Genomic DNA, 27354 nt, shown 5'->3' on the forward strand with positions numbered 1-27354 from the left:
AGCTCTTCAGCCCTGATGAAACAGCACTTGCTGTCCATCCAGCACATAGCTCAGCTCAGCACCTCACTCCAGACTGTGAAAGGGGATGGCGGTCCAAGCCAGACTCCATAACCAAGCAACAGAGCTGGGGGGAGGGTGCTGGATCCTTAAGGGCTATTTACATCCATTTATAACCTGGAAGTCACACGGCAATCAAGGGACAACTGTCAGGTAGGTGGCACCTGCCTGCAATCCCAGCACTGGGGAGGTTGAGGCAGGAGGATATTAGTTTGGGGCCAGCCTGAGTCCCTCTCTCCAAACCATGGATAGGTAGCATTTGGAGAGGTCTTGAGGGGCATCGTGCTGAGGAGAACAGCCGGCTCCAAAGCCCACACTGCCTGTTTGCAGTCATGATATTTGAGAATGGAGATCAGCATAGCGATGACAGGGATCAGATGGGACATGGCAAGAAGGCCGAGTGTGGCCACAAAGGGATGTGCTGTCCTTTCCTGTGGCAGCAGTATCATGGAGCTGCATGGTGCACGTGAATCTGGCTGACTCCAAATGGCATCCAAGGGCGATCATTGCCATTTTCCTGAGTTACCAACATGCTCCAGTCAGGGTGCGAGGTGGCAGGTCCTCCCTATCTAGAAATGAGTTCACCTGGACCATAGAAGGATTTCTGGTGGTTAGATAAAGGCCAGCGTTCCTCAGAAACTTTCCATCCCCAAAAGGAGTCTTTGCCCCGGCTACTTGTCCTTATCACCCCCATGATCCGTCCACCCCAGCTCCCTCACTGTCTCCTACTCGCACGGTGCTCGCTCACTGGGCTCCTTCGCTGTCTGCACTGCTCTCTCCCCTCCCTAGCCCTGGCCATGCTGTCTGCTTTCCTGCTGTCTTTTCTCGGCATCTTGCCAGCTCCACGATTCTCTCCTGCTCTCCTGCTTCCCTCTGCCTTCCTTCCAGGTCCAGTCTGTTTCCTTTCTCTGCTCTGAACTCGTCCAGGGGCCTCTGCATATTTTCTCTCTTTTTCCCATAATAAAAACCTTTTCCCCGGTGGAGCAGTCAAGTCGGCAGTTTCTGTACCACACCCTCACAGGAAACAAGAGTAAGGTTCCTCCGGTGGCTTGGTAACTTTTGAGACCTGCAATCATGTCAAAATTTAAAAAAAAAATCCACCTGTCTCTCCGGGAAACGATGGCTGGCTTTGACCAGAAGACTGTCAGTTGGCCAACCCAAGTCACTCATTCCATCCCCTACCACCATGCAGGAATTCTCCAGTGGAAGTCGCTAGCCCTTGACTTGGACAGCACCTCAAGGGGGGGATGATCCCGGTGGTTGGACATCTGTGCTGGCTACTTTTATGCCAATTTGAGACAAGGTATAGTCATCAGAAGAAGGAGCCTCGCCGGGCAGTGGTGGTGGCGCACGCCTTTAATCCCAGCACTTGGGAGGCAGAGGCAGGCAGATCTCTGGGAGTTCGAGGCCAGCCTGGTCTACAAGAGCTAGTTCCGGGACGGGCACCAAAGCTACAGAGAAACCCTGTCGCCGGGCGATGGTGGCGCACGCCTTTAATCCCAGCACTCGGGAGGCAGAGGCAGGCGGATCTCTGTGAGTTCGAGACCAGCCTGGTCTACAGAGCTAGTTCCAGGACAGGCTCCAAAGCCACAGAGAAACCCTGTCTCGAAAAACCAAAAAAAAAAAAAAAAAAAAGAAACCCTGTCTCAAAAAACCAAAAAAAAAAAAAAAGGAGCCTCGACTGAGAAAATGCCTCCATGAGATCAGGCTCTAGGCAAATCTGTAGGGCATTTCCTTAATTAGTAATCAATAGGGGAGGGCCCAGCCCATTGCGGGTGGTGCCATCCTAGGCTGGTGGTCCTGGGTTCTATAAGAAAGGAGGCTGAACAAGCCATGGGGAGCAAGTCAGTAAGCAGCTCCCCTCCATGGCCTCTGCAATAACTCCTTCCTTCCTCCACGTTCCTGCCCTGTTTGGGATCCTGTCCTGACTTTCTTCAATGATAAAGAGCAACGGGCAGTGTAAGCCAAATAAACCCTTTCTCACCAAGTTGCTTTTGGTCATGATGTTTCATCCCAGCAATAATGACCCTAAGATAGTACCAGCGAAGATGGACTTGTTACTACAGGCAAAATCCAGCCTGTCCCGGCCGATCCAGAGGCAAGGGCCAGGGACAAGAGTCCATGCTTGTAGACCAGGAGAGAATTCCTTCTTACTCCTTAGACCTTGGCCGTCACAGTCCCGGACAGTGTTGCTCTAAGTGCTTTTGTGAGACACCCGTACACGTGGCACTTTTTAAACAACAGTCCCTACCTTATTGTTTCCGTGTGGATCAATCTGCCACAGATTCCTTAGGCCAGAAACAGACATTGACAAAGTATGTGTAGAAATGAAACGGTCAGCTTAGGAACTGTGGACAGCCAACAGTGTGGAAATCAGAAAGAAGCTGTCCCGTAGGCTGCAACTACTCTGGGAAAGAGACGGGACACAACTTAGCTCGTAGAACCATTAGGCCTACAGAACCATGTCAAAGGTTTGGGGTTTTCCCCCCATTTTGGAGATTGAAGCCAGGGCCCCCTGCATGCAAGGCAAGTGCTGTACCAGCTGAGCTGTCCCCAGCCCTGTAACAGGCTCCTTTAAGAAGCAGCCAACCTACTTGATGGCTTTGGGACTCTTGCTGTTGCTTCAGTGGTGATAACTGTGTTCACACATGACCACATAAAGGCCTGCAGCTGTTTCTCGGCTCTTGGAACACTCGTTGGGTGCGTTCCTGTCTAACCAAGTAGAAGTGCTTGGGTTAAATTTGAGCAGGCTGGCCCAGGAGGCAGCTCTGTCCTCTCCCTCTGCCCACATCACAGCAGTAGCACAGATGCTCAGGGCAATAAGCCGTTCACACTTTATATGTGGCTTGAACGGGAAGTGTCTCCCACAGGCTCATGTGTTTGAACACTTGGTCCCCAGCTGGTGGTGCTGCTTTGGGAGGTTGTGGATCCTGCATCCTAGCTAGCATCAGTGAGTCACCAGGTGTGAGCCATGAAAGTGATAGCTACATAGTGTGCTCCCCATCCTGTCAGGAGATGTGACCTGCTGCCTGAGAGCTCTACTGACTGTGAGGGACTGTACCCCCTGAATATGAGCCACACTAAGTGTCCCGTGGATGAGACAAGGAATGCACCCTTCAAAGGACATCAGAGGTTGTAAAGAACCATCCCCGAGGAGGGAGAATCTAAATGTTCCTTGTGGGATGCCAACTGGGTGTCTGAAGTGATGGGGAGCCCACTGCAAGAGCAACTGAAACACATGGGGACTTAGGAACAAATTGTCCCCTTGTCTGTCCCCTTCACTTCTAAAGTCAGAGCTTGATCCAGTTACTAAGAAGCATCATATTGGGGCTGGAGAGATGGTTCAGAGGTTCTTGCTGCTCTTCCAGAGGCCCTGAGTTCAATTCCTAGCAACCACATGGTGGCTCACAACCATCTACAATGAGATCTGGTGCCTTCTTCTGGTATACAGGCATACATTCAGGTAGAACACTGGATACATATTAAATAAATCTTAAGAAAAAAATATTGTGTTATGTTTTTACCTTTGCATTGATGAGAAAATAAACTAAAAGTTTGTAATTGACCCCTGAACGTGCAATTGCTGGTATTAGCCCCAAGTTGTTTGGTTTGGAGCACTGTTGTTTGGAGACGATGTGTCACCTGGTGTATCTGATAAGCCAGGCTCTCTGGGAACAGAACTGTCTCCTGGCAGAGAGTCCAAGAATGCAGTCACTCTTCAGTCCTCGAGGCTGGACGTCTCGGCTACGCTTGGGCATCCACATGAATCCTGAAGAAGCAGGGCTCTATGACTAGTGAAGGGATGCTTCTGCTTTAGGGCAGACGAAACGAACTGACCAGTGAGATTGAGGGCAAGCAGGCAAAAAACTAAAGCTTGTCTCTCGTGACCTTTATATAACCTTTATATAGGCTGCCAGCAGAAGGTGTGGCCCAGAGTTAGGTAGGCTGTCTAACCACAAAAGATCTGGGTCTTCTACCTCAAATGATCCAATTGACTAAAAATTCACAGGCCTGACTAGCTTCTTGGGTGTTCAGTTAATTCCAGATATAGTCAAGGTGACCACCAAGAGTAGCCACAGGTGGCCCAGATTGGCCTGAATACTTGACACTGCTAAGGCTCCCAGAGCTGGTGTTACAGGCATGCACCATACACCTCATCAGAATGGTTTCTGATTGCTGTTCCAAATGATTACATTTTTACAAAACAAGTGTACAGTAAAAAATACACTGATATGCCATGTGTTGGGCTCACACCTGTAATCTCAGCAGTTGGAGGGGCCACGGGAAGTTTGAGGTAGCCTGGGTTACACTGAGTTCCAGGTTAGTTAGGGCTAGAGAGAGATGGTGTCTCAAAAAACGAAAGGGGGCTGGAGATGAACAATGATTTGGTGTGGTGGCAGAGGTCTATAATCCCAGCATTTGAGTGGCAGAAAGTTCAGGAGTTCAAGGTCATCTTCAGCTGAGTAAATTCTAGGCCAGCCTGGGCTACAGGAGACCCTGTCACAACAAAACAAACAAACAAGCAAAACAAAACAAAACAAAAAAAACCCACGAAAACAAATCATCAGGCGCAAAGAAGGCACAGCGTCCTTGTGCTCACAGATAAGCTCTGGGAACCTGGAATGTTAAACACACAGGGCTGTTCTTCAAACACCTGGGAACAAATGTGGTTGATAACCTGTTGACCTTTGTGCTTTCTGTGTGGCTGAGACCACATGAGATCCTCCCCCAGACCCTTAATGTGAGCTTGTTTTTCCCAGAGAGTGTACAGACCCCGTCTTTATGGAAAGTGTCGCACACAGTCAGCCTACAGACCCCGTCACATGTACTTTACAGTTTCAATGTAGTCATGGCCGATCTTTATTTGGTGCTTTGTTGCACACAGGACTGAGTTAATTATCACCAGGAAACTTTCCAACAAATTGTGCTATGCTTAATTATGATGCCTAAAATAAACTACGTAGGGTCAGACTCCAGAAGTTTGAACCAGCACCGGATAGTCATGTTGAACTGGACTGCTTTCGTGCCCCTCCTCTGCTGGCCTTGGTGGTCAGGAGACCGTATCATCCCAGCAACCCCCAACCTTGGCTAACACAAATTCTACATATACTTCTTGTTGTTGGTTTTGGTTTTTCAAGTCAGGGTTTCTTTAAAGCAAAGCCCCGGCTGTCCTGGAACTCACTCTGTAAACCAGGCTGGCCTCGAACTCACAGAGATCCGCCTGCCTCTGCCTCCTTGGTGCTGATGCCCTGAGCACAAATAAGCTTTCTGCTTCACGCTGGTTTTGCTGAGACACTTTAACACAGCACAGAACTACGGCTAACATGGCGCTGTAGCATTTCCCAGATGAGGGAAGCCGCCCCAAAGGAGCTGGCACACGGCAGCTCTCGTCTTAGTCTGAGAAAGAGATTGTGTCTTGTCTTCAGCTGTTGCCCGGGAGCGTGGTGATAGGAACTGAGCACATACTAAGAGATACTGCGTCAGCTTCCTACTGCTAGAGCACAGTGCCTGAAAGAATTATTAGGGAAGAGGTGTCCTTGGACTCATGGTTCTGAAGGTTCCAACTTCAGAAGGTCGGGGGACTCACTGTTTTGGGTCGTTGGTAAGTTTGCCAGAGGGTGGCACCAAGGAGCATTTGACAGGCAAACGGGTGCAGGGTAAGTGTGTGAAATGGGTCCCACAGTCCTAAGGACCTCCTGACGCCTGTTTTCCTGGAAGTGAGTGGGGAGAGGGTGTGGTCACTGGTAGAGATCCAATAAGAATGTCCCAGAGCCTGGGCTCCTCCCAACACTCCAAACAAGTTCACCTAAGCAAAATCTGGAAGAAATGAACCGCACACAGCCAACACATGCTTCAGCTTCCACTGTTTTAGTGATTTTTTTTTTTTTTTTGAACTTTTACAAACGTGCTCAGGGGCAGACTTTCCACTCAAATGAGAGTAAGGAGTTAGCTCACAGTTTAAAGCTCAGAGTACTCTGGAGACTAGGCCTTCCTTTTTCCTCCATAGGCATGGCTTGATCCAAAAGCCCATAAAACTGAGCCCTTGTGTGCTTGGAGCTCCCTGAGAACCGGCTAAGATGTCACGTTCCACCTCCTTCCATGAATCGAGACCAGTGGTTTTCAAAAGTGGAAGAATCACACCAAAGAATTAAATTGCTAGAAAGTTGAGACCATCCATTCGCTCAGACACAGAGGAGAGTTTGGTTTCTGGAACTAGGAGGCCCCTCAAATCCCTCTCTCTCTGTGGACCTAAGAGATCTTCCGGTGCAGACTTAGAGCATCCATTTCACCCGGGCGAGCCCTGGCTACAGGCTGAACTCAGAGACAGGGCACAGGGTCAGCTTACGCGCTCAAGAACCATACTGGAGAAAAATGGATGCTTATGATTTCCTTGTATGTTGAGGAAGTTTTAAAAATAACAGGCTTGCTCTAAATTACTAATATGAAAATAGTTTCTGCCTCTATTCAAAATAGCCTTAGGTATGTAGTGTCTACTTTGAAAAATACAAATATATTTAACGCTCGTGTAGCTGTACTTTGGGAAAAAGTGGGCAGCGGCGCAGGTGGGTAACGACGTGGAGGACAGATGCAGGAAGCTGGGTGGTGGCGGGCAGTCCCCGGCATCAGCGCCCAGCTGGCCTGTCGTTGGGCCCGAGGAGCAGCTTGGCTCCTGGCTTGTCCATGCTGGAGTTGGCGCTGTCCGAGGACTTGTCCGGCTCGGGCACGCAGGTGCAGCCCACCGGGATGGTGACGTAGTGTTCGGCGTACACCGAGCGGCCTCCCGCACAGGCCGCGGTGCGGCGCAACACTACGGCCGGGGAGTAGACAGGTGCGCTGCGGTAGCGGAAGTCCTCCTCACCAAAGAGCCCGGTCAGGCAGCCTCGGCAGAGGCAGTAGGCTTCAGGCAGGTACCTCGGGAAGCGAGCAGGGTCGTAGGAAATCCTGCCGATAGAGCGAAAGAGTGAGGGCTGCGGCAGAGGCATCAGAAGCATCACCGTGGGTTCAAGGCCAGCTTGGGCTACCTAGCAAGCCAGGACACACGAAAACTTGAGCAAGGCTGGGACCCACAACGCATCCAGCAGTTGGCATACTAGGAAGGCCTACCTGGAACAGACAGTTACACCACTATGCCGTGAGCCCCGACCTGGAAAAGGTGGCTCTATCATGGCACTTGACCTCTGTTATATTCGAGATGCTCGATGCATCCTTGATGCCTATAAAACTGCCCTGTGGCCGGGCGGTGGTGGCGCACGCCTTTATTTTTATTTTTTTTTATTTTTTATTTTTTTTGAGACAGGGTTTCTCTGTGGTTTTGGAGTCTGTCCTGGAACTAGCTCTTGTAGACCAGGCTGGTCTCGAACTCACAGAGATCCGCCTGCCTCTGCCTCCCAAGTGCTGGGATTAAAGGCGTGTGCCACCACCGCCCAGCTTTTTTTTTTTTTTTGAAGTTGTTCTTTTTTTTTTTTTTTTTTTTTTTTTTTTTTTTTTTTTGGTTTTTCGAGACAGGGTTTCTCTGTGGTTTTGGAGCCTGTCCTGGAACTAGCTCTTGTAGACCAGGCTGGTCTCGAACTCACAGAGATCCGCCTGCCTCTGCCTCCCAAGTGCTGGGATTAACTCCCAAGTGCAGAGGCAGGCGGATCTCTGTGAGTTCAAGACCAGCCTGGTCTACAGAGCTAGTTCCAGGACAGGCTCCAAAACCACAGAGAAACCCTGTCTCGAAAAACCAAAAAAAAAAAAAAAAAAAAAAAATTGCCCTGTGTCAGAGCTGGAGAGATGGCTCAGCGGTCTAGAGCACTGACTGCCCTTCCAGAGGACCTAGGTTCAATTCCCAGCACCCACATGGTGACTCACACTGTCTGTTAGCTCCAGTTCCAGTGAACTGGACACCCTGACAGCCTCACACAGACACACATGCAGGTAAAAGTGCAGCACACAAGTGCAGCTGGGTGGTGGTCCACACCATGAGACACAGGAAACGCTCTTGTGAGGCCAGCCTGGTCTACAGAGTGAGTTCCAGGCCAGACAGAACTGTCACACAAAGAAACTGTCTCAAAAAAGCAAACAAATCCACAAACAAAAGTAAAAAACACCAAGTATATATAAATAGATAAATTATTTTTTAAAAAGAAAAAAAAAAAACCAAAACTCTTCTCCTGGTACCACACGCAGGTGGCCACAGTATCCTCCTGGGCTGTCCTGTCAGCCCTGAGGAGCCATCTCTGCGATTCCAGCTCCAGGCCTGCCAGGCTCTACAGTCCGGATGATTCCGGTCCCAGGTCCTGCAGACAGCCGCACCTGTGCAGAAGGCCACGCTGCACTCTCTGAGCTGAAGCAGCAGCAGGGGACGAGAGTGCTGCCAGGAGGGCTGGCTGGGGTATTTGAAAAGCGAAAATAATCTTAAATTCCATCACTTTGATTTATCTCCAAGTTTCAATTCAGAGGCCAAATGTAAACAGCTCAAGGACAGCCTGTGGCCAAATCCTAGGGGAGGTCACAGGTCAGCTACATCAGGTGGCTCACTTGGAGACAAAACAAGCCCAGGACAGCCAGCAGTCACCTACGCAGCTGCAGAGGGTCATGGGCAGAATCCAGGATACTGCTCATGAAACTTCTGTATGCCTACATCCGTGTCCATAATCTGTGCATCTAGAACACAGACTTTCTCTTATGGGCCTGCTCTCTCTAGAGACCCTCATGTCCATTAAATCTGAGCCCTGACCTTACTAACCTGTCCAGCAGCAGACACACCTGAAGACCTACTATGTGCTAGCATGGGGTGCACCAAAGAGTGGCCTGAGTCTAGTGAAGAAAACAGAAGAGAGGGAGAGGGATGGGCTTGGAGATCTTTCTGTTCCTGGGTGGGCAGGGGAGGTCACAGGCCACATCCCTGCAGAGAATGGTGCCAACCCTGGGCCATGCTTTCTCCTCCATCCTTAATACAGTGAGGACACTTGCAACAAATATCTCCCTTTGACAGGACATTCAGAGCGCCCAGGTCAAGGAGGGGAACTGGTCTGCAGAAAGAAGGTGAGATTTGGGGGCCAGGAAGGTCTCCTGGGCATGGAACCTTTCAACTCCCCTCTCATTCACGCTGTTCTAGGAACCAGAGAATTGGCCGGGGCGAAAGCTCATAACTGGGTGGAGGGATAAAGGCAGACACTTCTAAAGCCAACACATGGATTGTGTCTGTTTGTGCTTCCCGCCAACACAAAGTAGTGAAAACACAAAGTGAAAAATCTGCTTTTAAAGTTTGTTTCAAGGTTGGAGAGATGACTCAGCGGTTAAGAACACTGGCTGCTCTTCCAGAGGACCCAGGTTCAATTCCCAGCACCCATATGGCAGCTCACAACTGTCTGTAAATCCAAGATCTGATACCCTCACAGAGATAAACATACAGGCAAAATACTAATGCATAATAATAATAATAATAAAGTTTGTTATTACTGTTTGCTCAGTCCTGCCATTGGGTTTGGGAGCAGAATAGACCTATCTCCCTCTCTCCTGACACTCCCTTTCACCGAACATTTGAAGGGAAAGGAGGCCTAAATAGCTAGACGCATAATGTCTCCAATTATTTTCAGCATTTATCCAACTCCTATCTGAGTTCTGTGCACACCAGAGACATGCGGTAGAAAGAGCACAAATAGACGGAAATGACTGGCCCGGATCAAAGGGGTCCAAAGGGCATTCGGAGTGGGGGGTCAAAGTGAGAGCTGGGTGTGTGTCGGGGGTAAAGCACAAGCTGAGAGGCCGGAGTGGCGAGTGATGCCCGGGCCAGGACCCTGACAGGTTTCAGAGCAAAGCGACCCAGTGACGCTTTAGAAAGATCTCCCCAACTTCATGGCAAAAGTGTGTCTGGGTAAAAAGAGGGAGATCTTGGTCAAAGGTGGGAGCCGCATTTTGGGGTATGATTTGTATTACATGTGCTAGCTCACGGGTGTGTGAAGGAGAATGGTAGCAGGGACTCTAGTGTCTGAAAAGGAAAGGTACAGGGTCTGAGTTCAGACCTGAGTCTGTACAGTCTGCAGGCTGAGAAAGGCAGAGCCTAGAAATGGGGCTGCTCAAACACTTACAGGGGCGGAGCCAGTTCATCAGACGTGTGGATACAGATGTTTCAGTCTACTTGCTGTAACTATAACATAATACTCGAGCCGGGCTGTGGTGGCGCACACCTTTAATCCCAGCACTCGGGAGGCAGTGGCAGGCGGATCTCTGTGAGTTCGAGACCAGCCTGGTCTACAAGAGCTAGTTCCAGGACAGGCTCCAAAACCACAGAGAAACCCTGTCTTGAAAAACCAAAAAAAACAAAAAACAAAAAACAAAACAAAAACAAAAAAACATAATACTCGAGACTGGGTAATTTATGAAGACTAGACATTTACTTGGGTATGGTGGTACATCCCAGCACTGAGGAGGTTGAGGCAGGAAGATCGGCGTCCAATGCCCGAGTGGACTACATAGAATGACCTGGTTTCAACCACTCTCCAAAAAAAGAGGTTTATTTAGCATTTAGCTCAGTTGATCCTGGAGTCTGGGAAGTTCAAGAACATGGATGGCCTTCTTGAATATCTCTCATGATGGGCATATCAGCTGGCAAGACAGACCCCAGCTCATATCTCTCCTTATTATAAAGCCATTAATGTCAATTCAGGGGTGCCATGACCTAGTCACTTCCCAAGCGCCTGCCTCCGAGCACCCTCAGCACATAGAGACTGAGATTCTAACTCGTGACCCTGGGAGGACACTTCAAACCAAAGTAGAAGCTGCTCAGTGTACTGTGAAGACGCAACCAAGAACACACAGGATTGGGAAGCCAGAATCCCTACAGGAGACACGGAGACAACACCAGCTCAGAATCCCTACAGGAGACACGGAGACAACATCAGCCCAGAATCCCTACAGGAGACACGGAGACAACACCAGCTCAGAATCCCTACAGGAGACACGGAGACAACATCAGCCCAGAATCCCTACAGGAGACACAGAGACAACACCAGCCCAGAATCCCTACCGGAGACACGGAGACAACACCAGGCCGGCATCCCTACAGGAGACACAGAGACAACACCAGGCCGGCATCCCTACAGGAGACACAGAGACAACACCAGGCCGGCATCCCTACAGGAGACACGGAAGCCATGTACGAAAGGGTTGTGAGCAGAAGGATGGGAGCTGCAGACCTGGTTTACTCTGGTGCACCCTGACCCTTTGAGCCCCTTCCAGTGATCTATTATATGCTCAGTAAAACAGAAAACCACCAACCCCAAATGAGGGACATTCTGGTGACTAGCCAGTCACTTTGGGTCTTGTAGTGTATGGGCTGTATACATCCCATGCACCCTGAAGATTAAATAACATCCAGATCGTCTATAATTTTTTTTCAGATTGATTTTACTTTATGTATGTGTTTAGACTGACATGTGTATATGCGCACCACATTAGCCTGGTACTCACAGAGGTTAGAGGAAGGCATCATATCCCTTGGTGAGAGTTATGGCAGTTGTGAGCTGCCATGTGGGCGCTTGGAACCAAACCTGGGTCTTCTGCCAGGAGTGAGTGTCCCTGATTGCTGAGCCACCTCTCCAGCCTTATCTCCTGATCTTGATCAACAGATGTGTTGAACATCCAAGTCAGGGGTATATGGAAATTCTTTACCCTAATTTCATGTTAGTTTTTGCTAACTGAGCTTTTGTTTTGTTTTGTTTTGTGAGACAAGGTCTCACCGTGTAGCCCTGGTCATATTGGAATTCCCTTCGTAGATCAGGCTATCCTCAACTCACAGAGATTTGACTGCCTCTGCCTCTTGAGTGCTGGGATTAAAGTTGTGTAGCCTCATGTCAAGGCTTGAAATTATTTTTAAATGAAGAGCCAAAAGAGAAATAGGGTTTCAATTGCGGTGGGGAGACACCATGAACACAACTTTTATAAATGAAAACATTTAATTTGGGTGGCTCACAGTTTCAGAGGTTTAGACCATTATCTTCATGGCAGAAAACATGGTGTGCCGGCAGACATTGTGCTGGAGAGGGAGCTGAGAGAGTTCTACATCTGGATCCACAGGCAACAGGAAGTGAATTGTCTCATTGGGTGTGGCCTGAGCATGTATGAGCCCTCAAGGCCCGCCTCCACAGTGACACACTTCCTCCAGCAAGACCACCCCGAATCCAACATGGTCACATCTCCTAATAGTCCCACTCCCTTTGGGGGCCATTTTCTTTCAAACCACCACAAGAAAAAAAAATACAAAAAAAAAAAACCCCAAAAAACCTTTACAGTTTTTAAATCTCCCTGATGGGAGGGAGAGCGAGGGAGAGCCTGGCTGAAAACTGAGGCCTCAGAGAGATGCGGTGAGAGACACTGCGGGTCTGCCTGGCAGCACCCTTGCTGGCGGTTTGCAGAGAATGGAGGTGGTGCCAGTCCTGGGTACCCCAGCATTCTGGCAAAGGCATGTATCCTGTATCTAAGGCCTATGGACAGGCAGGACCATGGGCACCAGGCACTGAGACCATAGCCAAGTCCTGTGGAGGGTCTGGGAAAATTCCTCAGGGACCTGGAAGATGTGGTTACGGTACAGGCTTCTCTAAGCCGCAGCAGAACGTCGCAGCACACACCAGGACCAGAGAAGAGGTAACTGTTGCAAAGGTCACAATGGCGGAAGCAGTGGTCTCAACACATGGGTCATGACCCCTTCGGAGGTCGCATATCAAACATCCTGCATATCAGATATTTACATTATAATTCAAAACAGTAGCAAAATTACAGCGATGAAGAAGCAACAAAATAATTTTATGGTTGGGGTCACCACAGCATGAGGAACTGTATTAAAGGGTTGCAGCCTTAGGAAGGTTGGAACCACTGGGTTTGGATGATAGGTATGCAGGTTAACAGGGATGTCGGCGTGGGGGGAGGGGGAATGAGCATGTGTAGGAGAGAATGATTGTGTGTAAGCACGTATGTGTGAAGAAAAGCATGGGTAGAGGTTGGGTGTGAGATGTGAGAGCGTGTTTGTGAATGTGAGAATGTTCCAGAGGACCTGTGTGTGGAGATTCAAGTGTGAGCATGTGTGGTACACAGTCATGCATAAGGGCATGAGCGTGTTTGAATGTGTGAACGTGTGAGACTGAGAATGTATGTTTGCGTGTGTTGAGTGTGTGAGCATGTGGGCTCACGTGTGTGGCGGCAGGCGAGGGATCTGGTGGGAGGCACAGGGCATATAACAGCCCTGGAGCCAGAGCAGAGGACACGGCCTTTAATCCCACAGCTCCCTGGATTGGGAAAGAAGCTGGGTCGCCCAGGATCCAAGGAGACTCCTGGAGGACCCAAGGGAACTCCCAGAAGACTTATAGAGATGAGGACCTTCTCTTTGGCACAGCTGTTTGACCTGAGACCATCGTCCACCCGTTCCGGCACTGCCCAGCATCCTGGGTGTCCTTCAGGAGCGACCGTCTCTCAGGTGCCTCTCTTGCTAATTTTGTAGGTCAAACTGTTACTGCTTGGGCGCCTGGTGGCTAAAGCCTCATCCAACTAAAAATACCCATCCCAGCACTCCAGTTGGTCCCAGGCCAAACCTTTCCACTTCACCTTGAAGCCTTCAGACTAAGGCTGGTGACAAGACCCTAACATCCTCCATCTCTACCTGCCACCTGGGATAGAACGGAGGAATGAGCAATAGGGATTTTTAAAATGTGTCTTTGAGACCTGGATTGTTCCCTTGCGCAGGAAGGTGCTCAACATGGAGACCAGATGTGCCATCCACAGGAGGGACACTCACATAGAGTGACCAGCACCACAGAGTTTGTGGATGCCCAGCTTCCTGCCTAATCTGAAGAATCACCAGCTCCTTGGAACAAAAGCAAGGCCTCCGTAAGGACCCTTTCTCTTCCAAACATGGAAACGTAGCCCAGCAGAAACCCTGCCTGGCCTCCCTGGCCAGTCCTCCGTTGTCTCCGCAAAACGCTGCTCTGCGCAAACTTGGCTCGGGACCTGCCCGGAACACATCAAGTTTTCCCCACTGACGAATCTCAGGAGCGGCCCTGGCTCCGTGTGAAGTTTGGCTGGGGTGAGTGACAGCTGCCGGGGCTTAATCCAAGAACAAAGGACAAGTCCTCCAGGGATGATTAGAAGTGGTGGAAGCTGAGCCCCTGGAGGAATGTGAGTGACAGCAGGGACAGAAAAAGAGTGCTCCCCTGGGGCCTGGACATGTAGGAAACAATTCCCGGCGGTTCCGGAGGCGGGGGCGGGGCTCCGAGAACAATGAACATGTTCCCAGTCGGAATCTGCCACCTGATGTGTCGTCTGAGGGCCAAGGGTAGCTGGGCAGCCACCAGCACAGTTTGCCACTTTCCAAAATATATTTCCATTTCAAAGCAGCAGAACCCAAGGGTTACTGATTCTCCCCGCAGGAACCAAAAAATCCCCAAGCCCAGGAACCAGGCTAAGGGGTCCTGACCAGAAGTCCAGAGCACCTGTGAGTCAGTGGGGACAAGATGGCCTCAGCAGCCTGAGTCAGCAGCACTGAGAGCCAGTACGTTCAGCCCAGCAGACTTTCTAGAAAAGGCAGGGAACGGTCAGATAGGAGTCCTGGAAAGAAAACGTTGGTCCCGTCTAGGCACTGACCAGTGACCCAGAGCAAGTCGGCTGCTAGCTCAAGGGGACAGTGTGACAGGAAAGTCACTTCGCCAGCTTCCTGAGGCCTTAGGACCAGGCTTGCGTTTTGGAAAGGTCTTGGAAAATTCCCTCCAGCCAGTGTATTCTTTTAGTCTATAACCGACTTTCCCAGCTTAGAACCTGGCTAACTGATTCTAAGACTCACAGGGAAGGAAAAGGCCCAGGAACCATCAGAACAGATTCCAGGGAAAATGAGGGGGTGGACTTGCCACCAGACTGGAAGTGATTAAGAGATAATGGGAAGATCAAGACAGTAGACAATCCCTGGGGATCTCTAGGGATAAGCAGCTTCCTTCACTAAAAGCCTAGACTCCTCTGAGAAGGCCCTGTCTGTGCAGGCAAGACGGCCATCATGGAGCTTATTGAGTCCTTGTATCAGAACCACGCATGGCTCTTGTTTAAAATGAAGGTTCTGGCAGAGTGTGGTGCGTGACACACACATGTCAATGTAGCACTCAGAAGGCTGAGGCAGGAACTATAAGTTCCCATACGCCAAGTATGGAACCCTGTTTCCTGAGAGATGAGCCAATCATCACGACTTGTTCATTATATAAGTAGTCATGTACTGAAACCTTACATGGTGCCTCACAAACATGCATAATTAGTGTGCTAGTAAAATTTACATATCTTAGAAGAACAGAATTATAATTTCCAGTCTTGTATGCTGTGGAATAGTACTTTAACTGTGTAAAGGTGTGTTGCATTTGTTTATGCCGCATTTGTGCAATGATATAAAGATCTGTTGCCTTGCCTGCCTAGAGCACCTGATTGGTCTGACGAAAGGCTGAAGGGCCAATAGCTGGGCAGTAGAGGGGTAGGCGGTGCTGGCAGACAGAGAGAATATGCCTAAGGCAACTGATTGGTCTGATGAAAGGCTGAAGAGCCAATAGCTGGACAGTAGAGGGGTAGGCGGGGCTGGCAGACAGAGAGAATAGGCAGCAGGAGGAATCTAGGCTCAGGAAAGGAAAGAAGGAAAGAACCAGGGAGAGAGGGAGATGCCCGGGCTTGGCAGTCAGGCAGCTGCCAGCCACCCAGCCACAGAGTAGGACATAAAATAAAAGAGAGGAAAAAAGGCCTGAGGCAAAAGGTAGATGAAGAGAAACAGGTTAGTTTAAGTTGTAAGAGCTGGTGGGACAAGCAGAAGATAAGGCCAAGCTTTCATAATCAATACTGACTTTGTCGTGCTTTGGGGGCTGGTGGTCTGAGGAAGCCTGATACACTTGCCCACCCTCAGAGTGTGGCTCTGGGCTCACTGAACTTGGGCATCTTGAAGAAATATGGCGGCATCAAGCAGTGTCTGGCCACATCTGGCACTGGATGGCTAGCCACTGTTACCACGGACACGGTGACGACACCTGGATGACACATTTTCATGGTGCCTTTTCTGTCTGAGCAAAGCACCCCAGACTGCCCTCTATGCTAACGGTAGTTCACACAGAAGGTCGTTATAACCCGAGTTGGCACTGCCATGGAATGGCCGTGGGACTTAGTTGTGCTTCACTGGAGGCACACAAGTGAGCTTTGTAAAAATAGCAAAGCTCTTTCTTCCCTCACCCCTGGAGATTTGGAATTATTGCTCTGGAATGGGGCCATGACGTTGCTATTTTTTAAAAAGCCTCCCAGATAATTCTCACAGACAGCCCTGTTCAGGCTGTTTGGTCTCCACATTTAAGAAAAGTAATGAAGCCAGACCCGATGATGCATACTTGTAATCCCAGCATTTGGATGGCTGATGCAGGAGGATTGCCACAAGTCTGAGGCCAGCCTGGGCTATGTAACAAGACCCTGCCTTCTATCAAACAAACAAATAATAATAATAATAATAATAATAATAATAAATTAATGAGGGTTTGAGGGTTGGGTGTCTCTCCACGATACAGTGTTGGCCTCATCTGAGAGACGCTTTAGGCGCCACTCCCAGCACTGGGAGATAGAAAAGGTGTTTGTGGGGGGAGAATCTGTAACCTTGTAATCTCCCATTTTCCCTTTGAGCTAGCCCTCCCTGCAGCTGGGGTGGGCAGGACTCTCCACACTATAGGAGTCTGCATATGAACTCCTGACCAGGGCTCCAGGCCTGGAGCAGTGGACTCCATGGGGGAAGCAGGGAGTAACTGGGGTCACCGGAGGGGAAGCTGTGGCCAGCAGGCCCATCAACTCCACCCTCCTTCCATTTGCTAAGGCCCCAGGGAGCCAAAGAGCTGCAGGGTCTGCTGCCAAGAAGCACTGAAAAACCCTCCTCTCGCCCTAGTAGAAAACACGGCGCCTTTCTCATCAAAGAGGACATGGAAAAATTTGTCAGGGACAGCGGCGTCCCGACCAGGACGTAGATCCCCAAGGGCTTCACCTGGCCAAGGACAGTTAGAGGTCCATCCTGCTCTGGCTGCGGCCATCTGAACTTGGCAGAGCTGAGGCTGAGGCTGAGGCAGCTCCAGGGGGCTACTAGCAGCAGGCAGGCTCACCTGCTCACCTTCCCTCTCACGTGCGGGGAGGGGGCGGGAACAAAGGTACTGCAATGATGGAAACTGCAGCGGGTCTGTGGATACTTAGCATCCAGTCCCACCCTGGGCACACAGTGATGCTCCAACCTGGGGATCCATTTATTCTCCACAAAACCTATTCACCAAGTGGCCAAGCCAGAGGACAGAGTATTAGGAAAGAATTTGGAAGGCCATGGCTGGAGGCAGTGGGTCTTGCACAAGAAGAAGACGGAATGAGAATGGCAGCTCAGATCTCTCGAAGGCTCTCACTCTGTCATGAAAATTTGACAGTGGGAGCAGCTGGGGAGCAGCTCTTCAAAGGAAAAACTCCCTGGGCCCACAGGACTGCTGGCTCTCCAGGGGAAGCCGCAGAATGTGGGTCCGGAGCCATCTTTGATGTCCCCGACCTTGGAACAATGGGGATGTGTGAGGGAGGAGCCCACCTGGCCCAGCGAGGCAGCTGTCACCATGGAGGGGCCGCTCACACACGCTAACTAGCCTGGTCTCTTCAACTCCAAAAGTTCCTGGTATTTTCTCCTCGACAATTTGGTAATTTGGGGAGATGAGTCCCCTCTCTTTCACCTTCCCACAGATAGCAGAAGGAATGTCACTTCGTGGCCTGTATGGGACAGCTCACATTTGCCCAAATCCTCCTGTTGGCATGGGCGCACACATTTTGTTCAGGTGAGGAGCGTTGAAAGAGGTGTCCGGAGAGTGAAATACTGTCACCCTCCCTGGCGGCACCCTGCATGCTGAAGTAAAGCCCCGGCCGGGGAGCCAGCAGCCATCAAAGCCGACGGTAATCCGGGAACAATGCTCCATGACAATGCCTTTATTTTTGTCCCTGACAGGTGACAGGTGCAGCAGAGCTGGCTGGATTCTGAGAAGCCCACTGGGGGAGGTCAGCTCTGCACTTGAACAAAGTCAAGGTCACTTGTCCATCATATGTATATATTTGGAAGAGGCCAACATCTCTTAGTTAAGCTGCTTGAGAAAACCAAAAAATCGTACCTTCTTTTCCACAGTGACCAACAGGGACAACATTGTGACAATATTGTGGAGACTCCAGCCAGACCGACAGCGTTCTTTCTGCATGGGCATCTGTCCTTTTCCCCAAGTAACCCCCTTTCTTTCTTTCTTTCTTTCTTTTTTTTTTTTTCGAGACAGGGTTTCTCTGTGGTTTTGGAGCCTGTCCTGGAACTAGCTCTTTTTTTTTTTTTTTTTGGTTTTTTGAGACAGGGTTTCTCTGTGGCTTTGGAGCCTGTCCTGGAACTAGCTCTTGTAGACCAGGCTGGTCTCGAACTCACAGAGATCCGCCTGCCTCTGCCTCCCAAGTGCTGGGATTAAAGGCGTGCACCACCACCGCCCGGCTCCCCCTTTCTTTCTTAACAGAGCAATATCCTGATGAGCTGGTTAGGAGGTCATAGTGCCTGTGCTACCGTGGCTCACCCAGCACAGGAGATAAAACAGAATCCTAGTTTCCTGGAAGACAGGTTTGTGACATTGTCATAAGGTCTTTTTTAGTAACCCACCGGTATGAACCAGAGATGTAGGAAAGAGTGAGGTCACTAGGGAAAAACTTACTTAGGAAAGGACTGCCACCCCAAATTCCAAAGGGATGAGAGTCCCTGGGCCACCATCTGGCAGGATGCTTGCCTTGTGCTGCCCCCTGTTGGCCAGAGTTACAACTGCAAGGAAAGATGGATCCCAAGGCTTGGGACTCTAGTCAGTTTGCAGATCTCTTTGCACTGGAGCCTTGGCACAAATTTGAAAGTGTATAAAGGCGGGAGAGAGTGTCTTTAAAAGGCAAATAGTAATGTCTTTAAAGGATAACTGATGTGAGCGTAGTTCCCTCCAACAGTGAACTGCAGACTCTCCCTCAAGCCTTATCCAGTAGATACCTTCCTAGGAATGTGCCTCCCCATGTCTAAACTTCAGATAGCATATTAGAGTTTAACTTCTAAATCTGGCACTCTAGGGTAGCTAAAATAAAACAGAGCAGTCAATACTGTAATAATCTCACTGCACTCTACTCTCCCTTCTCAGAGATGATCCAACATGAGAGAGTGAGCACGGTATCCTGACATATCACAGGGTGACTGGGCAGGGGTCACCTGCACACAGCATGGCAATACCTGGATGTCCCTACGACAACTAAGGTGGTTAGCGAGCGGCTGTCGAGAGGGCAGAGGGCAGAGTGTGGAGCAAATGTCTCAGGAAGGACAGGGTTTCATGACACTACTGAGATTGTTGGCATTTTAAAACTTATGGGTGGGACTGGAGAGATGGCTCAGTGGTTAAGAGCATTGGCTGCTCTTCCAGAGGTCCTGAGTTCAATTCCTGGCAACCACGTGATGGCTCACAATCATCTATAATGAGATCTGGTGCCCTCTTCTGGCATGCGGGCATACATGGAGGCAGAATGTTGTATACATAATAAATAAATCTTTAAAAAAAAAAACTTATGGGTTTCTGGAATTTTCCACTTAGTATTTTCAGTTGACTTTGGGAAATTGAAGTCGCTGAAAAAGAAGTCAAGTGTGAGGGTGGTGGAAGCAACGGTGCTCTTGATTTCTGTACTTTTCCCTAATGGTCATTTATTTGATGTTTGAAGCAGGGTAATGCTATGTAGTCCAAGAGTCTCTCAAACACGATCCTCCTGCCTCAGCCCCTTGAGCGCTGGGAATGGCAGGTATGTGCACGCCACCTTGCTGCCTCCGAGCTTTAAATTTTCTTTAAAAAGATTTGCTGGGCAGAAATTGATGTGAATGACACCTGTGCACATGGCGGCACTCAGGCCAGTGGCTCCCTGGCTCCTTTGTCGGCTCATACAGCCCCCGCTAACATCTGGTGGGTAAGTAAGACCCGAGGGTGCTTGGGGGAAGAAGGCATAACTAACGGACATCTCACAGGGCAAAGCGCTGCTTAGATGAGCCATCCTGTCTAGCAGTCTGGCCTTTTCTCCTCACACACGGAGAGCAGGCCACAGTTGTTCAGAGCCCAGTACCACTCGGAGTACTCAGGTCATTACTGGGCAGGGATGATCCTGCCTCCTCGCTAACAGAGTAACTGGAGACCACATACGCAGCACTGGTACATTCTGAGAGCGGAAGGTTCTCTGTGGGCAGATGCTGAGGTCACCCCTTACTCCCTTGCTAAAGTTACACCTTCAGACATCTGGTGGCCTGTGTGTCTGGGTTTTGTTTTTCTTAGATAGGATTTCTCTGTGTAGCCCTGACTCTCCTGGAACTTGATTTGCAGACCAGGTTGGCCTTGAACTCAGAGATCCACCTGCCTCTGCTTCCAGAGTGCTAGGATTGAAGGCGTGCGCCATCACTGCCTGGCTCTGTGTGTCCTCCCCAGCCTTTGCCCTCAGGCCTGTTCCACCAGGATGTTTGAAGAGGTGGCAAGGCCACTCCAGTGTCTGGTGTGGGGCAGCCAGGGTGCTCAGGACAGGGTGGGCTTTTGAGACAGTGCTCACATCACAAGTGCTGGCTACAGGAAGAGGGACTTCTTCCTGTGGAGAGCTCTGGAAGGCAGAATTTTGAACCTGAAGTTACCTTGGAAAGAGGGAAAATCAGGGACAGATGGACTCACCTCAGGGGGTTGCCAGAAGAGTGCACAGACCGAAGAACATTAGAAAGGACTTAAAGGGTTGTCCTGGCATCTGCCCACAGGCCTGTGGTACATCTACTTGCTGTTGGTCACCAAGAGCCAACAAAATTGTTTGTTGTGAAATAAATTTGGGTGTAGACTCTTAGAGTCTTGGGGCTGGAGGAAAGTTATATATATATAAAAAAAACAAATAAAGCCTAAAAATAAATGATTTTGCATTATTCATATCCTAGAGAAAATAAATTTTTTAGCCTACTACTAGAATAAACAAGCTAAAATTGCTTGGAGTACTGGCAGGTGTTTATCTTTGGGGTGTCATCACACAAGCTGGTGTGTCTTTAAACTTTAATAAACTCCAGCGTCCCAGCAATAGAGCTCTGAATATATTAATCTGCTGTTTAAAAATCTCCCTGAGCAATCAGGTTGATTTATTTTTGGCATTTTTGTTTTTGTAAGCAAAGGAGAAACAAACACGTAATTGCTACAAGGTGAAAGAGAAAATATTTTTATGCTCTGGGTGATGAACGATGCTTTCCTAATAATGCGCTGGGCCCTGCCGGATGGATGAAGTCAGCGGTGTCCGGTATCCCAGGTCTACTATTTTGGATTTGTTACCAGGCAACTGTCTCTTAATGTCCAAGCTGCGGCGTCTTCAGAGCTCAGCCCAGCCATGCAGTGACAGGAGCTCTGAAAAGCCCACCTCCATGTCCACAGCGCCCCTTCCACGAGCCCCCAGCCTTGACCAGCAAATGAGCCCCTCCCACCAAGGCTCTGTGTGTCTCGGAAGCTAAAGCTGCATTTCTGCAATGTCTGCCTTTTCCTGAGGGTTGGAAGCCAACCCTTCTCCCCACTTAACAAAGAAAACGTCTCCAGTAGGCACACTAGCACAGGTCTGTCAGCCCAGATACTCGGAAAGCTGAGGCAGGAGGATCATTTGAGCTCAGGAGTTTGAGCCCAGCCTGAACAAAATAATGAGACCCATATCTTTAAAAAAAAAAAATGCAGCTGGGTGTGGTCACGTTAAGGTCTGGTTCCAGCACTCTGAGTTCCAGGCTAGTTGGAGCGTCATACTGAGAGCCTGACTCAAAGAAAGAATGAAAGAAAAGTATCATTATGTATGTATGCTGTCAACTTCTCTTCTGGCACTAAAGCGACTGCATGCTAGTTGCACCTTTTCCCTTGAGGAATGCCAACTGATCTGCTTCTGTGATCTAAACGCTGCCTCCCTCTTCAGAGCTCTGTTTTATGCAACTCACAGTCTATTGGTGGACACAGCGATACTTTCCAACCCTGGTTGCTCGGCAACAACTAATATCCTATTCAGCAGTCATGGACACACGGGTGTGCAGGAGAGATGCTGAGAAGTCCGATCATGGGTCAGGTGTATCTAAAGTGTGATACGGAGCCAGGCACAGGTGTGCACCACTGAGGAGGTGGAGCAGGAGATCAGCCAGCCTGGGTAACAAGTCCCCCTCTCAAGACATACTTCTGAATAATTACAATCCCCTGTTTCTTCCTTCCCAAGTCATCCCAATTCACACGCCTCCACTGCACCAGGGCTTCCTTCTTCCTCCACCTTCATCAAAGCAGCCTGATGATGGCTGCAAAAAAACCAAGTTTCTCACTTTGGTTTCTACATGTGTTTTGTTCCCTAGATTGCAATATTCAGCTCTTCACTTGGGGAGAGCCAGGTCGCGTGGTTTCCCTTCCACTGAGTGCCTGACCTTGGCCCATCTTCCCTTGAGGTCACTGGCTTTATCGGTTTATGGTTTTGGCTCTTTGGTTTTTTTTTTTTTTTGGTTTTTCGAGACAGGGTTTCTCTGTGGCTTTGGAGCCTGTCCTGGAACTAGCTCTTGTAGACCAGGCTGGTCTCGAACTCACAGAGATCCGCCTGCCTCTGCCTCCCGAGTGCTGGGATTAAAGGCGTGCGCCACCATTGCCCAGCCGGTTCTGGCTCTTTGGGAGAGAAGCCCTTTGTGACTCGGTAGCAAACATTTCTCCCCTGGCTTGCCCTGTACTCTAGTCTGTTTTGCCAAGACAACACAGCATGTAATTATATAACTGATTTTCTTAATCTTATCTTTTATGATGTCTGGGGCTGTGAGCTGCTAAACAAGCCTCCTCCACACCAAGATTATAAATAAAATTGCTCGTGTTTTTCTTCCTCTTTGTGGCCTTATTTTTTTACACTTAAATCTTTGAATCATCTGGAATTTGTTGTCACAGAGAAGTGAGATCCAACCATATTTTCTTCCAGCTGGAGACCCAGCTGTCCTGAAACCAGGATCACCATTCCCCAAACACAGAAGCCTGCTGATAGTTCAGTGCCTGTTTTAACCCCAGATTCCACCTACAGCGGTCTCTCCTGTGCTGTGGTATTTCTAACTCTGCACTTCCTTATTTCTTCCTTAGCACTCTGCTTTGCCTATAAGAACATGGTCATTTCAGTCCTCCATCGCCATAGGGAACAGCTCTGGGAATCCAGGAGAAAAGCAAGCTCCCAGACACTCAGGTCCTGTATATACAATGGTGTTGAATTTGCACAGCACCTACGCATACCCTCCTGTAGGCTTCAGTCATTGCTACACACCTAACACAGCCATGCTCTGTACACTGCCGCACCGTGCTGCTTAGGGAGTAACGATGAGAGAAAGATTGCGTATTCGAAAGAGGCAAGTTCTCTCAGATATTCTTGATCTGCGACTTGTTGGCTCTGTGGATGCAGAATCTGCAGATCTGAAGAAGGTTGAGTGTGCTACCTCTGTAGCTGGCGCCACTCCGGCACCTGAGCTGGTGGAATTTGGGGGGAGCGTGTCCATTCAGGCCACCAGCGTTCTCAGAAGTCCCTTCCCCGGTCCTCTCACAGATGAGGCTCTGTACTTTCTGGGTTGCACTTTTTCTATCCTCCTCCTCAACTCAGGAGGTGAAGGACAATGTGGGGAGCACACAGAGAGGCAAGGCAACAGGGCCAGCTTCAACTGTCAGCACCTACAGCAAGGGCCCGGCATGGTCCCCTAAAGCCTAGCTTCCTTCCAATCAGGGTAAGCGACCTGAAGAATGGGGATGACCACAAGGTCAGCTCACCAATGCTGCTAAATACTGTGGAAGAGGATGAACAAGGGGCCGCAAGCTATCTGTCCTGGCCAGTGGCAGATGGGAGCAGCCCCACCAGATCCAGTTACCCCAGGTATGGGGGCTCACCAGCCACTTCCCTCCCTGCCCCTTCCCTGCTTTCGATTGTGGCCATGGAAGACACCAGGGTCGGCCTGCAGCAGGAACAGCTTGCCCTAACTTTCCATAGGTGCTAGAGTGAAGAACTCCCAACTGGTCCTCTCGAAGGCAGTAAGATTCAATATGCACCAGGCTTAACGCCACACTTCCTCTTCAAACACTTATCACAGGCTATGCTCTACAGCCTTGGCCATAGGAGACATGACTACAGAGGACTTGAGACTTGCTGGGTGTTTCCTGTATGTATTTAAGCTCAGAGTGGCCTTTAGGCCAGCCTTAACTCCAGGACTGCTTCCCTGAAGAGCTAGGATGGGTGCCCCCATATGAGCCCACTTCCACGTGGGTGGAATAGTGAGAAGGGATGGACCACAGCTGATCTTAGCCTGAAGAGCAGCCATCCAAGCGAGGGTGTAAACTTCAGCTTCCTAGGGCAGCCTGAGGGGCTGGGCAATAGGGGGGAGTGTAGTTCAAGGGAACTGACAAAATTAGTCCCAGCCGGGCGGTGGTGGCGCACGCCTTTAATCCCAGCACTCGGGAGGCAGAGGTAGGCGGATCTCTGTGAGTTCGAGACCAGCCTGGTCTACAAGAGCTAGTTCCAGGACAGGCTCCAAAGCCACAGAGAAACCCTGTCTCGAAAAACCAAAAAAAAAAAAAAAAAAAAAAAAAAAAGAAAAATCAAAAAAAAAAAAAAAAAAAAATTAGTCCCAGATGACCCAGGACATAGGCCACACCCTTGTCACACTGTCTCTACTCTCTCTCTTTGTCACGTCACTGTCACCTGCGGAAAGGGAAGTGCTGCAGCAAGCCACACCTCCCACTGGAACCTGCCACAGTTTGTGCCTCAAGGTGGCCAAGGCTTATTCCTCAGGGGGCTGCAACTGGATGGTTGTGGAGGCTTGGCAGGTGGGGCCCAGCTGGAGGCCCCTTCCCATTGCTCTTTTTTGCTTCCTCATCATGAGGTTTTCCTCTGCCACGTGCCCTGACCCACGGCCATCTGGAACCCCACTAGAGCCTAAAAGCAATAGGCCTGACTGACCATGGACCTAGAGCTCTAAACCCAAGCCAACCCTTTTTTCTTTTGAGTTCATTACCTCAGGTGTTTGCTTTTATTTACTTATTCTGTGTTTGAGGTGGTAACCTTGTACATGGAGGTCAGAGGACACGTGCTGGAATCTATTCCCTCTTCCTACTGTGTGGGTTCTAGGGATCAAATTTGGGTCCTGAGCCTTGCCAGCAACCACCTTTATTTGCCAAGTCACTTGTCGGCCCAGGTATATGTTACAGTAATGGCAAACTGACTAATAGCATCCTCTCCGGAACACAAGAGTGGTGACAATATGCTCTTGGTAATCAAGAGACATGTAATTCCAGCACTCAGGAGGATCTCCACGAGTTTGAGACCAGCCTGGTCTACAGAGAGAGTTTCAGGACAGCCAGGGCTACACAGAGAAACCCTGTCCCAAAACAAAGCAAAAACACGCAACACTCAGCGGCGGGATATTTCTCCATCTCCAGCACGACGAGGCAAACAAACAGCAAAGCCTTGCTAGTAACGTTCTGTAGGCGCCACAGCCTTCCTCTCTCCTGGCCACACTGTCCTCCCCTAGAGCCCACCCCCATCCCCTTCCCCATCCCTATCTATCATGCAGATCTTTCTCATCTTCAGGGCGTGTGAGGGCTCCCTCCTCTGCCTTCTGACATGAGTTCAAGGAAAAGTTACCATTGTCTGCGCAGACCAGTGTGACCACACTTCTCACACAGCCCACACTTCCCTTTGGCGTGCTCTTCTTTTGACACAACCCCTGGATTAGGCCATCCTCAGAATCTGGCCTATCTTCCGCGCATCTTGACAGTCGCTTTCATTCGCAAAAAGATGTTCTCTCTCTCTCTCTCTCTCTCTCTCCCTCCCTCCCTCCCTCCCTCCCTCCATTTCAAGCTACCACACATCAGAAGCTTCTCTTGTCACTCCATGTTCAGTTCCCCAAACATCCTTTCAGAGGGTGTGCCTCCTAGGTCTCAGTTCCCAAACACCTCCAAATCACACTCCCACAGGCCTCCTGTGCAAAGCCCCTTACAGAATTAATAAAGGGTCGCTCATGATGTATCAGGTAAAGAATAGGCGGTCGATTGGTATTTGTTGAATAACAAATGCAGGAAGAGCTGGCAAGATGACAGTATTTCTTTGAAGAACGTGACAGACCTCTGTAGAGACCAATCGCTCCCAATTTAGTGATCCCATCTGCCCACCTCCTCCTCAGACCCCGCCCCTCAGCCTCCAGTTGGCCCCGCCCCATCCCGCTAGCTCCACCCGATCCCCATCAGGACCCAGCCCTCGATCCCCGCCCCCTAGGCCCCGCCCCAGCGACTCCACCCTGCCCCACCCACCTTCCTGCAGGCCCCGCCCCGCCCCTCAGGCCCGCTCACCTGTACGCCCAGGGCGAGACGCTGCGCAGGTTGGTGGGCGGCCGGAAGCGGCGGTCGGCGGGCCTGCCCCCGGCGGGGCAGCTGGCGTTGCGTGCCTGCTCGCGCGGCCCGAGCTGCAGCGTGTGGTGGAAGGCGCTGAGCACGCCGGCCGCCAGCCGTCCGTACAGCTGCTCCAGGAGCTCCTCCGGCCGGTCCGCGCACTCCCGCGGCCGCGCCGGGCGCCTCCCGGTCCTCAGCGCGCCCGCCGCGCGGCCCGGCGCCAGGGCCAGCAGGAAGCCGACCGCGAGCATCCAGACCTGCGGCGGGACAGGCCGCGCTCAGCGTCGCGGGAGCCGCCCGCCGCTCCGCACACCGTGAGGCCCTACCCGAGCATGGGCGCCGCGCGGGCCGGCCCCCGAGCGCCGTCCCCGCCCGCCCGCCGCCCTCGCGGCCCCCGGGGCCCGGCCCGCCGCCGGCCCGCGCGCCCCCGGCCCCCGCCGCCGCCGCCACCCAGAGCCGGAGCCCGCGCGGGGGGCGGCTGGGGGGCGCGCGTGCACGTGTGCGTGTGCCTGCCGGGCTGCTGCGCGGCGGGCTGCGAGTGCCCGTGAGACACCGCTCCCGACCGTCGCCCCCCGACCCTCAGCCCCAGCCCTGCCGGCCTCGGCCATGCCGTCGCCGGTCCCCCCGAGGGCGCTCACCAGTGTCCCCAGCATCGCGTCGCCGAAATGCTTTCCAGACTTGTTAGGAGGGGGGCTGATGGCTCTTGAGCGAAGTAAATAAAGGCGCCGCACACGCGGGGCGTGTGGCCTGCGGGTTGGGTGTCGCCCCCACCGAAGTGGACTGGCGCGGTCCGCCTGGCTGGAGGAGGAGGTGGTGACTGGCCTCGACGTCTCGGCACGGACCA

General features: G+C 50.8%; 1 protein-coding gene across 1 annotated transcript; it reads right to left on the reverse strand.

Annotated features, from left to right (window-relative positions):
• Positions 1-4922: 4922 nt before the first annotated feature.
• Positions 4923-27354, reverse strand: Il17d (interleukin 17D). Its single transcript, XM_057786574.1, has 3 exons — positions 27149-27354; positions 26472-26767; positions 4923-6999 (listed from the first exon to the last, which is right to left on the reverse strand). Exons 1-3 carry the CDS (start codon positions 27161-27163, stop codon positions 6681-6683), a joined length of 630 nt encoding a protein of 209 aa, XP_057642557.1. The 5' UTR covers positions 27164-27354; the 3' UTR covers positions 4923-6680.

This window comes from Chionomys nivalis, chromosome 12 (genome assembly GCF_950005125.1).
Source record: "Chionomys nivalis chromosome 12, mChiNiv1.1, whole genome shotgun sequence".
Lineage (NCBI taxonomy): Eukaryota > Metazoa > Chordata > Mammalia > Rodentia > Cricetidae > Chionomys > Chionomys nivalis.